At 40.3% G+C, this 11098-nt stretch overlaps 1 protein-coding gene across 3 annotated transcripts; it reads right to left on the bottom strand.

Annotated features, from left to right (window-relative positions):
- Window positions 1-167: 167 nt before the first annotated feature.
- On the bottom strand, window positions 168-8293 carry LOC115047968 (actin-related protein 2/3 complex subunit 1A-A). Of its 3 annotated transcripts, XM_029509238.1 has the most exons (10): window positions 8137-8293; window positions 7394-7538; window positions 5484-5588; window positions 3858-4083; window positions 3545-3652; window positions 2748-2954; window positions 2457-2532; window positions 1704-1894; window positions 695-785; window positions 168-362 (listed from the first exon to the last, which is right to left on the bottom strand). In XM_029509238.1, exons 2-10 carry the CDS (start codon window positions 7455-7457, stop codon window positions 357-359), a joined length of 1074 nt encoding a protein of 357 aa, XP_029365098.1. In that variant the 5' UTR covers window positions 7458-7538; window positions 8137-8293; the 3' UTR covers window positions 168-356. The 3 variants fall into 3 exon arrangements, with proteins under 3 accessions (XP_029365098.1, XP_029365097.1, XP_029365096.1); XM_029509237.1 differs by lacking the exon at window positions 168-362 and having other exon boundaries at window positions 393-785; window positions 7394-7554; window positions 8137-8260; XM_029509236.1 differs by lacking the exon at window positions 168-362 and having other exon boundaries at window positions 394-785.
- Between the last annotated feature and the right edge of the window lie 2805 nt (window positions 8294-11098).

Below are 11098 nucleotides of genomic sequence, written 5' to 3'. Positions count from 1 at the left end.
GTCAAGGCAGCCAAGGGATGATGTGAAGGAGGAAAGTTAAACTGCCCTTTTAGTAGGATAGGAGGTAGAGGCAGTGGAACATTGAGAAACAACCTTAAGACATACATCAGAGTGTTTAAATATAAATGTCAAAATGTAAAACAGAATATGAAGGAGGCATCTTGATATCCATTGTTTGGCCTGTAGATATATTTTTATTTCTGGAAAAGATGTTTTAGCCACAAAAATCACAAAGCACATCTATTGACAGTATTTTAAAGTTACATAAAAGCATATCCCAAATATGATACACATGCATATGGCTTTATGGCAAAAGTATTCCTCGGGAATTCTTCTCTCCTTGCATTTGGTTCAGTTCAATGCTGCAAAACAAAAATACTAACATGTTATAACACTTGATGCTATGGGGTTGTACTAACAGATATGAGCTTATGCAGTTGATGGCTATTGCAGAACCAAAATTTACCACTGGACAAAACCTGCTGTAGTTAAACTATCAGTGGTCTTTGGAATCATTGGAAATCATTCATAAGATACAAAAACATTTGCTGTAAAGTAACATCACAGGAACTTGTCAATCATAAATAAGTGCAATAAGTGCATCAATAATAATGTTTATGATTAAGTTATGCGTAAACTATCTAAACTTTGTATTTCTGCTCATAAGTTCAGACACAGAGTTTGAGAGTTGTACCTTAAAATCCCAGATCACCAAGGCTCCATCCAGACCAACACTACTGAACTTCTCCACTTTGGTTTTGTCACCTGATACAACACACATCTGCCTGCAGGACACAACACAACACAAGCTTTTAGAAAAATTAAATCCCGTCTGATTGTTTCAATAACTTAATGGAAAAGCCTGACCCTTGTTCTTGTGACTATAGCTCATACATAGCTGCCATGGACACCTCAGGCTCAGTGACTGAATGTAAACCTTCAGAGCCTTGATTGGACACAGCAGGTTCACTCTCTCCTCCAGTTTATACTGGAATGGAGAAGGGTGATATGCCTCCGATTCGTTACCTGTTCAAATGGCTGGGTTTTATCACAATTTGATACAAAGGCAATGTATGGCTATGTCACTATTGAACTGTTGACCTTCCATTGCAGGTTTGTAGAACTGACAGAAAGAGCATGATTTTCACTCAAAACCTTGGCTGGTCTAACTGCCAATAGAAAAGTAATTTTCTACTGTTGTGGTGTCATGCACTACTCTCCAGCACTCTTTTCCATACTGCTCTCCTGGTATTGAATCTGCCTGTTCCTGACCACGTCTCCTCGTATGTGACCTGGTAAGCTGACCTGCCTTCTGTCCCTGATTATGAGTTCTGCTTGTGTGGTTCCTGGTCCTGGTTGCTCTGCGTCTCCTCGGAAGAATTGCCTGTTACTGGTTGACACTCTGTTCTGAGTGGTATTATCACTGATTCTCAATCCAGAACTGGGTTCACATTCTGGCAGGGACACTAATTGAACTCTGAGCATTGAGAAAATTCTTCTGGATTGTTTTTCAGTTGCTGTAAGGATATGAATAAAGACTTTTTTATATCTACGCTCCTGCTGTTGTGCTGCTCTTGGGTTCTGCCAAAATTCTTGACAAAACCTATGAGTTAGCCATCAAATTATTTTAATTATACACACACCACAACCATTTAAACTGAAAGCCTCCTTGGTGGACATATTCTATCAGCTCTCTCCCTTACGTGATACTGTTTTGGTGAAGGGTGTCCAACTCATTGCTGTCCTCCTCAGTGGCCCTCTTGTCCAGGTTGCGGAAATGTTGCATGGCTGACATGCTTCCTTTAGAAGTCTGCTTGGGGATGTCCAACTTCTTGACAAACTTCAGGGCACCTGGACCCTTATAGGTGAACTGGTATGGACAACAGTCATGACCCTAAAAATTGACATGAGATTGGGACTCTAAATACAAAGAATTCCAATCATTGCAAGTTGATGGCCCTGCACAAAGTGATCAGCATTTATTTACTTATTAGCATTCATGACACTATTTATTAGTGTTTTGCTGTAAAAATGACACCTTAAAGAACTCATTTACACTGTCCCCATGGAAGGGCAGATCAGAATGGATTCATTTAGATACGATTAGGTTGGGAGAAGAGGACGAGAAATGACACAGGTTCTTCACTGAAACACTTGGTGTACTTTCAACACTATAAAACAAACTTGTGTGATGTCTGATTGATGATTGATTCTGATTTTGTATTTCTCATCCATTAACTAAGAGTACCCATATCCAGAGTGGAACTCACCCAGATCACCGGTTGCGTACCTAAAAAGTTTGAGTTTCTCCTCTGTGTTCATCAACACAGAATTCAGGGGGAGGCTCTGAATATCAAGATATAAATATTGACTAATGCACTTGAGTTTTTGGGGATGCGCTCACACTTGTCACATATATTTAGTCCATACACTCACACACACACAGTCATAGTTACCGCAGCAACAATCTCAGTTGTGCTGATATAGAGGACGCTCAGCAGAGGTAAATGGTCAGTGGTCAGCTGGGTGACTCTGAACATACAAAGGAGAGAAGCTCTCAGAACTAAAAAAAAAAAAAAAAAGATACAGGGGAACAGCAGAAATACAGACAAAACCAAACAGGCCAGGATATTTGGAAATTTAAAGCATTAGGGAGATTCCAAAAGATCAGTTATTAGGTAATAATTTTCACTCTATTTTAGTTGAATCTTATTATTATGTATGAGTGGCATGCCAGCGATACTCACGCCTTCCCTTGGGAAGCATCAGAGACAGAAATGCTGCTGTTGTGGCCTACCCACACCAGTTGATCTCCATTGGGGGAAAAGGAGACACTGTGCACCCAACCACCACAGTCCTTATGCTCAAGCAGCACCTCCCCAAAAGGCATCTTGGAGCCCCAGGCAGTGGGTCCTGGCTTGTCCTCAATATCCTTAATGTAGGCTGAGAAAATTCTAAGATGTAGAGAGATGTGTTTGAATTTGTGAGTTTAAGGACATTAGGTAGCTTAATGTGCCATTGAGCTTCCTGTTTAAATGATAAATTGATGCGGTTTAAATTATAAAAAAATATGTCCATCCATTATCTATACTGCTTATCTGTAATTCGTATAAAATGAAAGGAGATGAGATGAGCGGTTACAATTGTAACTGCAGTGATGCGATGCACAGCACAGAAGAAAACAATATTCCAAATGGATATGTGTACAAAAAACTTTGATGCACATGATACATGTGATAAAACTATATTTACTGTAGTCACTTGCTTGCAGTCACTTGTAAACTTGTGACCTTGTCTGCATGATGTTGTTGCCTTAGATTAACAGTGTGTATGCATTATAGTATGTGTGGTCTAAGAAAAAAAAAAAGCATGTACATTTTTGCTACATGTTAGCTTTAGAACCATCCACATTTGCACATGTGATTTAGTGTTAAATTTACATCAGAACAATTGAGGACTATGAAAATAATTGCTGCAATAACTAAGCTAGAATTAAGACTTATGTCTATCTTGCCTCCTCCACATCATATGATAGTGGTCTTACCTACAGTGAAGGTCTGCTGACCCAGCTGCCAGTAATATGTTGTTGGGATGCCAGTCCAGACTAAGGACTGTTGAACGAATGGGTTTCTTGATGTGCTTACTCAGCCACCTGAAAAGATGGGAGACTGCTAAAAATCTGTATTTGAACATACTGCACACCGCACAGAGATGCAAAAGAGTCCGAAGTAGTCCAGTGATACACTACCATTTTGGTATGAACCATGTTCTGCTTATGCAGTGCCACTTTATGAGATTGTTCCCTATATCATATGCAAAATATCTGCATAGTTTAATTTCAATAAAGTTTAGCTCACCAGTCATTCTCCTTCTCAAAGTAGCAGACAGAGATCAGACGAGCACCACTACCCAGGGCAAACTTGTTTTCCAGAGGTGACCATTTCACACAAGTGGCTGCACGGTTAATGCGCACCAAGACCAGAGTGGGCTTCCATTCCAGGCCATCCTTCAGAGTCCAGACATAGGCATTGCGATCAGAGGCACATGTCACAATGCGGTTAGACTCTGGAGCCCAGTCAATGCCTGTCGACATAATTATGAGGCTATATAAAAGGAGCAGGTTCTATGCAATTCTAGGAATGTCTCAATATTAGTTTAAACAAAAAAGCTATCACTATTTTAATCAAAAATAATTTCTTTCATTTATATGTCACAGAAATATGTGTACTGAATTGTGGGTCTTAATATCACCATGTGGTCTTGGATACTTTTTTTTTTTCAAATTTCTATCCATTTATATATTTTCAAAAAACAGTAGTTGTTTGCGCTGTTGCCCCACAATAAGAAGGTTCCGGATTTGGTTCCTGGCCAGGGGCCTTACTGTGCAGAGTTTGCATGTTTTCCCTGTGGGATTCCTCCGGGTACTCCGGTTTCCTCCCACCATCCAAAGACTTGCATGCTTGGGCTAATTGATGACTCTAACTTGCCCGTTGGTCTGTGTGTGGGTGATTGTTTGTCTTTGTATGTTGGCAGTGTGATGGACTGGTGATCTATCCAGGTCCAGCCCCCATGTTGTATTCATGTGCATTTTTTTTCATGTTCAACTGAGATTCCAATATTGGAAAAGAAAAAAATAACCCAAAACAAAACAAAACACACACATTATTTTGTTATTCGTTTAAGTCTTTAAAAGTTGTCGATTCGTTTAATCTTAGATCAAAGATAGGAAATGAAGAAATAGAGCCATGGGCCAAACCTGATTTTGATATTTAATTAATATGATTTGTGTGACCCAGAAGTTATTGACTTCTTTGTGTGTTGTACTTCTTAAGCTTGCAACTAATTTGCCATCAGGTCAATGTGAAAGAAAGCCTGAAAAACCATTCAATACTTTTTTTTTTCTCTGAGATGCGGTATCCAAATTTGTGGAGGGTAAAACTGAGTCTAATTTTGTGTGACCGGAGAAGAGGAGAAAATTCCAAACTTTAGCTTGTGTCGTGTGACATGCACTAGGTAAGCTCTGTTAGCTCTGTTATTAGGCAGTTATACTCTTTAACCTTAACATGGGATGAAAGATGTATTTGAATGGTGATGTACTGTCTGCCTTGTGTGTACAGACATATTCACTAACATAGCGAGATAAGTGTTTCTGAGGGTCACAGTGACGGCTACCCCTCAGTCAGACACAATCCCAATGCCAGAAACACTTGCAGCTTTTAACATTTTCAAGAATTTTCAAGATTCAACAATATTTATTTGTCACATGCAATAGACTAGACTGTGTAATGGCAAAGAAAAATAAAAATAAGGACATACAAATATGCAGAAATAACTCTGAGATCTAGGAGAAGGGAAGGAAACGCTATTTACATTATTATCTCTATACAAATGGTAGAAATATATACGAAAAATGTAGTGAACATCTCTCCAAAATATGTAGGATGTTATCAGACAATTAAAATGCATGATTGAGGCTCTGTTACCTGTGATACGTCCACTGTGCTCCGTCAGCTCATGGATCTTGACCCATTCTTTGCCTTTCTTCTCATATATATTCACTGCATTGTTGTTTGGACTCACTGCAATCTCTATGAAGAAATTATTAATAAACAGTTTGAAATTGTAATAATTTGTTTATTTACTAGTAATATATTTATACAGACGTTTCAGTTATGCCATTCTGACTGTCAGTCAGATAAATTTTGTGTGATAAGAGACAAAGCTTAAGGTTCACAAAATATAAAAGTTCAATCTTAAGGTTATTTGTACACTTAATACTTATGAGAGAGAATCTAGGATATGTGGATACTCACTCAGTACATTTCACAATAATCTCTACCATGGCCATCCTTCAGGCCTTTTCATTTTTCCAATATGCCATTTAGTCATTACCTTCATTGTATAAATATTCATCCTCTTGCACTATGCCAGATTTTTTTATAGCTATCCTAGTCATAGCGAGGATAACTAGCTGTTGCCTTTTTGTGCATGTATGTTTTACATGCCATTCTGACCTCTTGCATGATTTTGGAATAAGCCTAATAGTCTTAGGTTTTTGTTTTTTGGATTCTTACATATCAAACTACTGCTGACTGCACCCTTTGCTTAGCAAACCCTTTTCCACACTATCCTTAAATAAAGGTAAACACCAAGAAATCTGAATTTTTCATCGTTGTCCCTGGATCATGCATGTCACTTTGTTTTGAGGTTCGATGTGTAAATATGGTTATGGACCCACAAGAAAAAGGTTATTTGGCAATAATCAAAAAACTTTGTTTGGAGACCATAAATATCCAACACAGATAATTCAGGTGTTTTTCTAGCCTTACTATAATGCAGCTGAAGGGACATCAATATCAGGTCAGAATTTCTATTTGGAGTAGGACCCAAGTAGAAGATAAACTGAAAAAATTGGCATGAGCCCAATCACTTATTTGGTTTCAGCACAGAATTTAGCAAGCTAACATAATGAACTAAAATGGGGAAATGTTATACCTGCAGTGCATTGTTTCTGTGCAAACTGGCGTCCTAGAAATTCAATTATTATGTTCAGTTGTTTTCCAAGTTATCAGAGGTGGCAAAAGTACACATATTCTGTACTTAAGTAGAAGTAGAGATACATGTTTAAAAAGATACTCTGGTAAAAGTAGAAGTACTGATTCAACTCTTTACTCAAGTAAAAGTAAGAAAGTACGTTCTCTGAAATGTACTTTCAAAGTAAAAGTAAAAATACATTTCTGCAATTAATGAAACACAATACATCTTTTGTTAATTTCTCCTCTGGTGCAAGTTCTCGGTTCTCTCTCTACAGTCCCCTCACTCACTTGACTTCTTCCCGTGGTTACCTGTTCCCCCCTTTTCTTCTCCCTCTCTAGTTTGTCACATCTTTTACATATGCTTTTACGTTGTGTCATCTGTGGAGTAACAAACCTGTTACAATGTAAGAAGTAGAAAGTACATATTTTTGTGTATCAATGTAGGGAGTAAAAGTTAAGTCATCAAAAAAATAAAAACTCAAGTAAAGTACAGATACCTGAAATATCTACTTAAGTACAGTAATTAAGTATTTGTACTTCATTACTTGTCACCTCTGCCAGTTATGTTTTGTGAGTGAGATGGTTGCCTCCAATATGATGCATGATTACATTAAGTATAATACCCAAACAGCATTGGACACCTTTCAACTGGAGTGCAGTCAGATGCATGACTTCAAGTCTTTGAGTTCATTTCCTGTATTGAGAATCAGATTCCTTGTGGTTCCTCAGGCCGTATTAGTGCAATGAGAGGGTTAGGGTTATGCCCACAGATTTATATGCAATTATTTGCACTAAGGTGTGTATGTATGTGTGTTACTCTAATACAAGCACATTAAAACATATGATGTTTCACCTACGGGTTCTGTCTTTGTTCCAGGCATGGCAGGAGATTGGCTCCAGGCCAAAACTGTAGAGTGACATGTCTCAACAGAGGCAGAAGAAGCTGCTGGAATGTGACTGATTCGAAAGATGTGCTGTTGCAGGTCCAAAAGGGAGAGAGAGCTGGATAGGGAAACACCTTGTTGAGAAACATGTTAATAGCACAGCTATTCTGTTTACAACTGCTTACTTTCTCAACTTTGAGAAATGACACAGACAGCGAGTAATAGAGTTAAGTTGTACAAATATCAGCAATTTTCATAGAATTAAAATAAAAGTAATCACGCTGACACTAATGTGCTGTGGGTTACTTTAATGTGGGCAAAAACACTATAGGTCGACTTACAATGGATGTATAATTTTTTGTGCAATTATAATCATTTACCTAATTGTTATGTATGACAAGAATGAATATGAAACTCCTACACCTTTTTGAGGTGTGCAAACACATTGGAACTGTCCCATCACTACTTTTCTCTGCCCTTATTAAACCAGAGAGAAAATTAGTACCCAGCACTGTGCCAGGATTTAAGCCCGAATAGTCTATTTCACAGACATCCATTTGAAGCATCACATTCGGTCATGTATTTGTTTTTGATCCTGCCTTATTACTGTGGGCATTAGCAGAAAATAAAACAGGAGAATTTTTTTTTTACATTAGATTGAACAGAAAGCGTGGAAGAGATGTACTGATAATATACAAATGGTGACTTTGACTTACCCTTGCTGTGTGTCCGTGGTTGGGTTGAAGTGGCTTGAGTTCGTGGACTCTGGGCAGTCGACACGAACCGTGTGCTCTAATGACGGAAGTGACTGTGGTGTTATCGAGAGCGGTGAAAGAAAGGTGGGTGTGCCTGCTAACAGCTCCTGAGTCAGCACCTTTTCTGAAAGTTTGCTATGGTGTAACTCTCCAGTTGTCAGAGACAGCAATGGACACAGAACATTGCGGTGTATGTTAGTTTATCAAAAGGTTATCTTAGAATTTCTTCTAGATCAAAGAAATTCGTCAGGAAGTCATGACAATAAAGAAGCTGTGTTTTTGAGTGATGCCTGTTCCGTTTGTCAGTCCTGTAGACAGCATCGTGTGCGTATGAAAATAAATCTCTCCAAAGGAAAAACAAACAGCTCAACACGTCATTTCAAGACGTTACACAAAAACAAACCATTAGCCAAAGCAGTCCTTCTCAAATAGTGGGGCCCGCCCCGCCTAGAGTAAAGTGTGCAGTAGATGTTAGTGTGCGCAAGGAGTATTAGCTCTGTGGTGTAAGGTTTTTTTATTTGCGTATGTAGCGCTGGGCTTCAGGGTGACTTCCGTGGGAGAGAGGAAAGACTGGTGTGTTTACTGTGTCTAAAAATGTTGGTTCCGGACAGCATGAAGCCAAATAAATTAAGGTGTCACTTAAAGACATTACACCCCAATAACGCTGATAAACTGCTTGAGTTTTTTCACCAAAAATGCGCCGAATATTGCGAACAATCATCCCGCTTTGTCAATGCTACCTCGGTAAACCAGCGAGCATTGCGGCGGAGAGTAGTGGGACGCGAAATGTTTTCTCCTTCCTAATAGAAAATTCATTGAGAAGCACTGAGCTAAAGGAATAAAGAAATAAAAATTTGTGTAATGTACAAACTAGGCTACGATATAAAGACATGTTTACTAGTTTTAGCCAGCTATACTATGACCCAAATTCCCAAAACGTTGGTTCGCTGGGGACCCTCTTAGTTGGGTAAATGTGTCATATTATCATATAAAGATATTGATCTTTTGTCAATAAAATACAATCGTATATTATTTTTATTATTTATGCAGGTCCACGTAGTCGGGACCAGCTGGTCTCTGGCACGGACCAGTGGTCTCTACCACTAGGAGCGCTAAAGATACTGGTCCCTACCAGCGGCACAGTGGGCATGGCCAGCTTCTTATTGGGACAGACCAACGGACCAACTGCTCCCTGGCACAAAGGAGCCTATAAATTACAGGTCCTGACCTCCTCTGTGATCCGTTCTGTTATCTGGACCAGTTGAGTGATCTGTGGAGTGTTTATTTTTAATTGAAACTTTCCCTTTTCTCACTGCAACAGTCAGATGATTATATGTGGGAAGCCATAATTGTTTGTCTAGCCAATGTTATTGATCACTATTATTAATAGAAATCATAACAAAAATATCCAAATGTTTAGGTTCTTGGTGACTCTGAATTGCTTATAGGTGTGAGTGTGAGTGGTTGTCCGTCTCTGTCTGTCTGTGATGGACTGGCAGGAATGGCTGGGAATGACTCCAGCAACCCCCCAAGACCCGGAATTGGGTAAACAGTAGAAGATGGATGAATGAACACACATTACGAAAAGTGTACAAATTTTAATGGGGGCTCAACAGTGACATAATGATGCTTCACACTAAGTACAGTAAACTACCCATCTAATCCAACACTAGTGCATTGAAGTCTTTTCCCTAAATGTTCCAGACGAATGAAACTTTTTTTTTTGCCCAAAGTCATTCCAAAAGCCATGGAGAAGAATGTGCTGTTGGCCCACTTTAATGATAATGAGAGGAGCTAATGGCAGTCATTTCAGAAGTTTGTTCATAACCCTTGTCCAAACATTTCTGTTACTATCAGCAAAATATATCTTATTCCCCTCTAGTGTATATAAATTGTTTGTGGGAGGTACTGCGGGAGTATGGGGTGAGGGGGTCTCTGTTGAGGGCCATCCAATCTCTGTATTCCCAAAGTGAGAGCTGTGTCTGAATGCTCAGCAATTGTTTCAGGTGGGGGTTGGCCTCCACCAGGGTTGCGCTTTGTCACCAATCCTGTTTGTGATTTTCATGGACAGGATATCGAGGCGTAGTCGTGGGGGTGGAGGGCTGAAGTTCGGGGAGCTGGGGGTTACATCTCTGCTTTTTGCGGACGATGTGGTCCTATTGGCTCCATTGGCCTGTGACCTCCCGTGCTCACTGGACAAGTTCGCAGCTGGGATGAGGATCAGCACCTTCTAAATCGGAGGCCATGGTTCTCAGCAGGAAACCAGTGGAATGTGGGGCAGTGTTGCGTTCGAAGAGGAGCTGAGCCAGAAGGCAAAGCTCTCTGTCTCTGTCTCTGTCTGTCAGTCTTTGTTCCTACCCTCACCTATGGTCATGAGCGATGGGTCATGACTGAAAGAACGAGATACAAGCAGCCCTCCCTCAGGAGGGTGGCTGGAGTCTCCCTTACAGAGTGAGAGGTTCAGCCATCCGGGAGGGACTTGGAGTAGAACTGCTGCTCCTCTGTGTCGAAAGGAGCCAGTTGAGGTGGTTCGGGCATCTGATACAGATGCCACTGGGATGCCTTCCAAGGGAGGTGTTCCTGGCATGTCCAGCTGGGAGGAGGCCACGGGGCAGGCCGAAGACCAGGTGGAGAGATTATATCTCCACACTGGCCTGGGAGAGCCTTGGGATCCCCCAGTCAAAGCTGGCCAATATGCCCAGGGAATGGGAAGTATGGGGTCGTCTGCTGGAGCTGCTACCTCCGCGACCCACCCCCAGATAAGCGGAAGATGAAGAAGATGTTTTCTGACACCCATTCCTAATTGGAAGCGATGCAAGTGCGAGTGTCATATTTTTCACACAGTGGCTACAGATTATGATCTTTCCTCCCACCGGTAAACAGCTGTGGATGAGAGCAGGCTCTTGCTATTATTTCTGCAGAA

Source organism: Echeneis naucrates, chromosome 8 (genome assembly GCF_900963305.1).
Source record: "Echeneis naucrates chromosome 8, fEcheNa1.1, whole genome shotgun sequence".
Classification (NCBI taxonomy): Eukaryota; Metazoa; Chordata; class Actinopteri; order Carangiformes; family Echeneidae; genus Echeneis; species Echeneis naucrates.
Note: the sequence above shows the minus strand (reverse complement) of the source record. Positions and strands in the feature narration are given on the sequence as shown.

Bases quoted from the DNA above. Each gene is read 5' to 3' on its own strand.
- LOC115047968 (XM_029509236.1), bottom strand. From the start codon at position 7,457: ATGTCACTCTACAGTTTTGGCCTGGAGCCAATCTCCTGCCATGCCTGG. The intron at 5,589-7,393 runs GTAGGTGAAACA...ATTTCTTCATAG, and splicing joins CTGGAACAAAGACAGAACCC to AGATTGCAGTGAGTCCAAAC. The intron at 786-1,703 runs GTAAGGGAGAGA...TGTGTCCTGCAG, and splicing joins CTTCACCAAAACAGTATCAC to GCAGATGTGTGTTGTATCAG.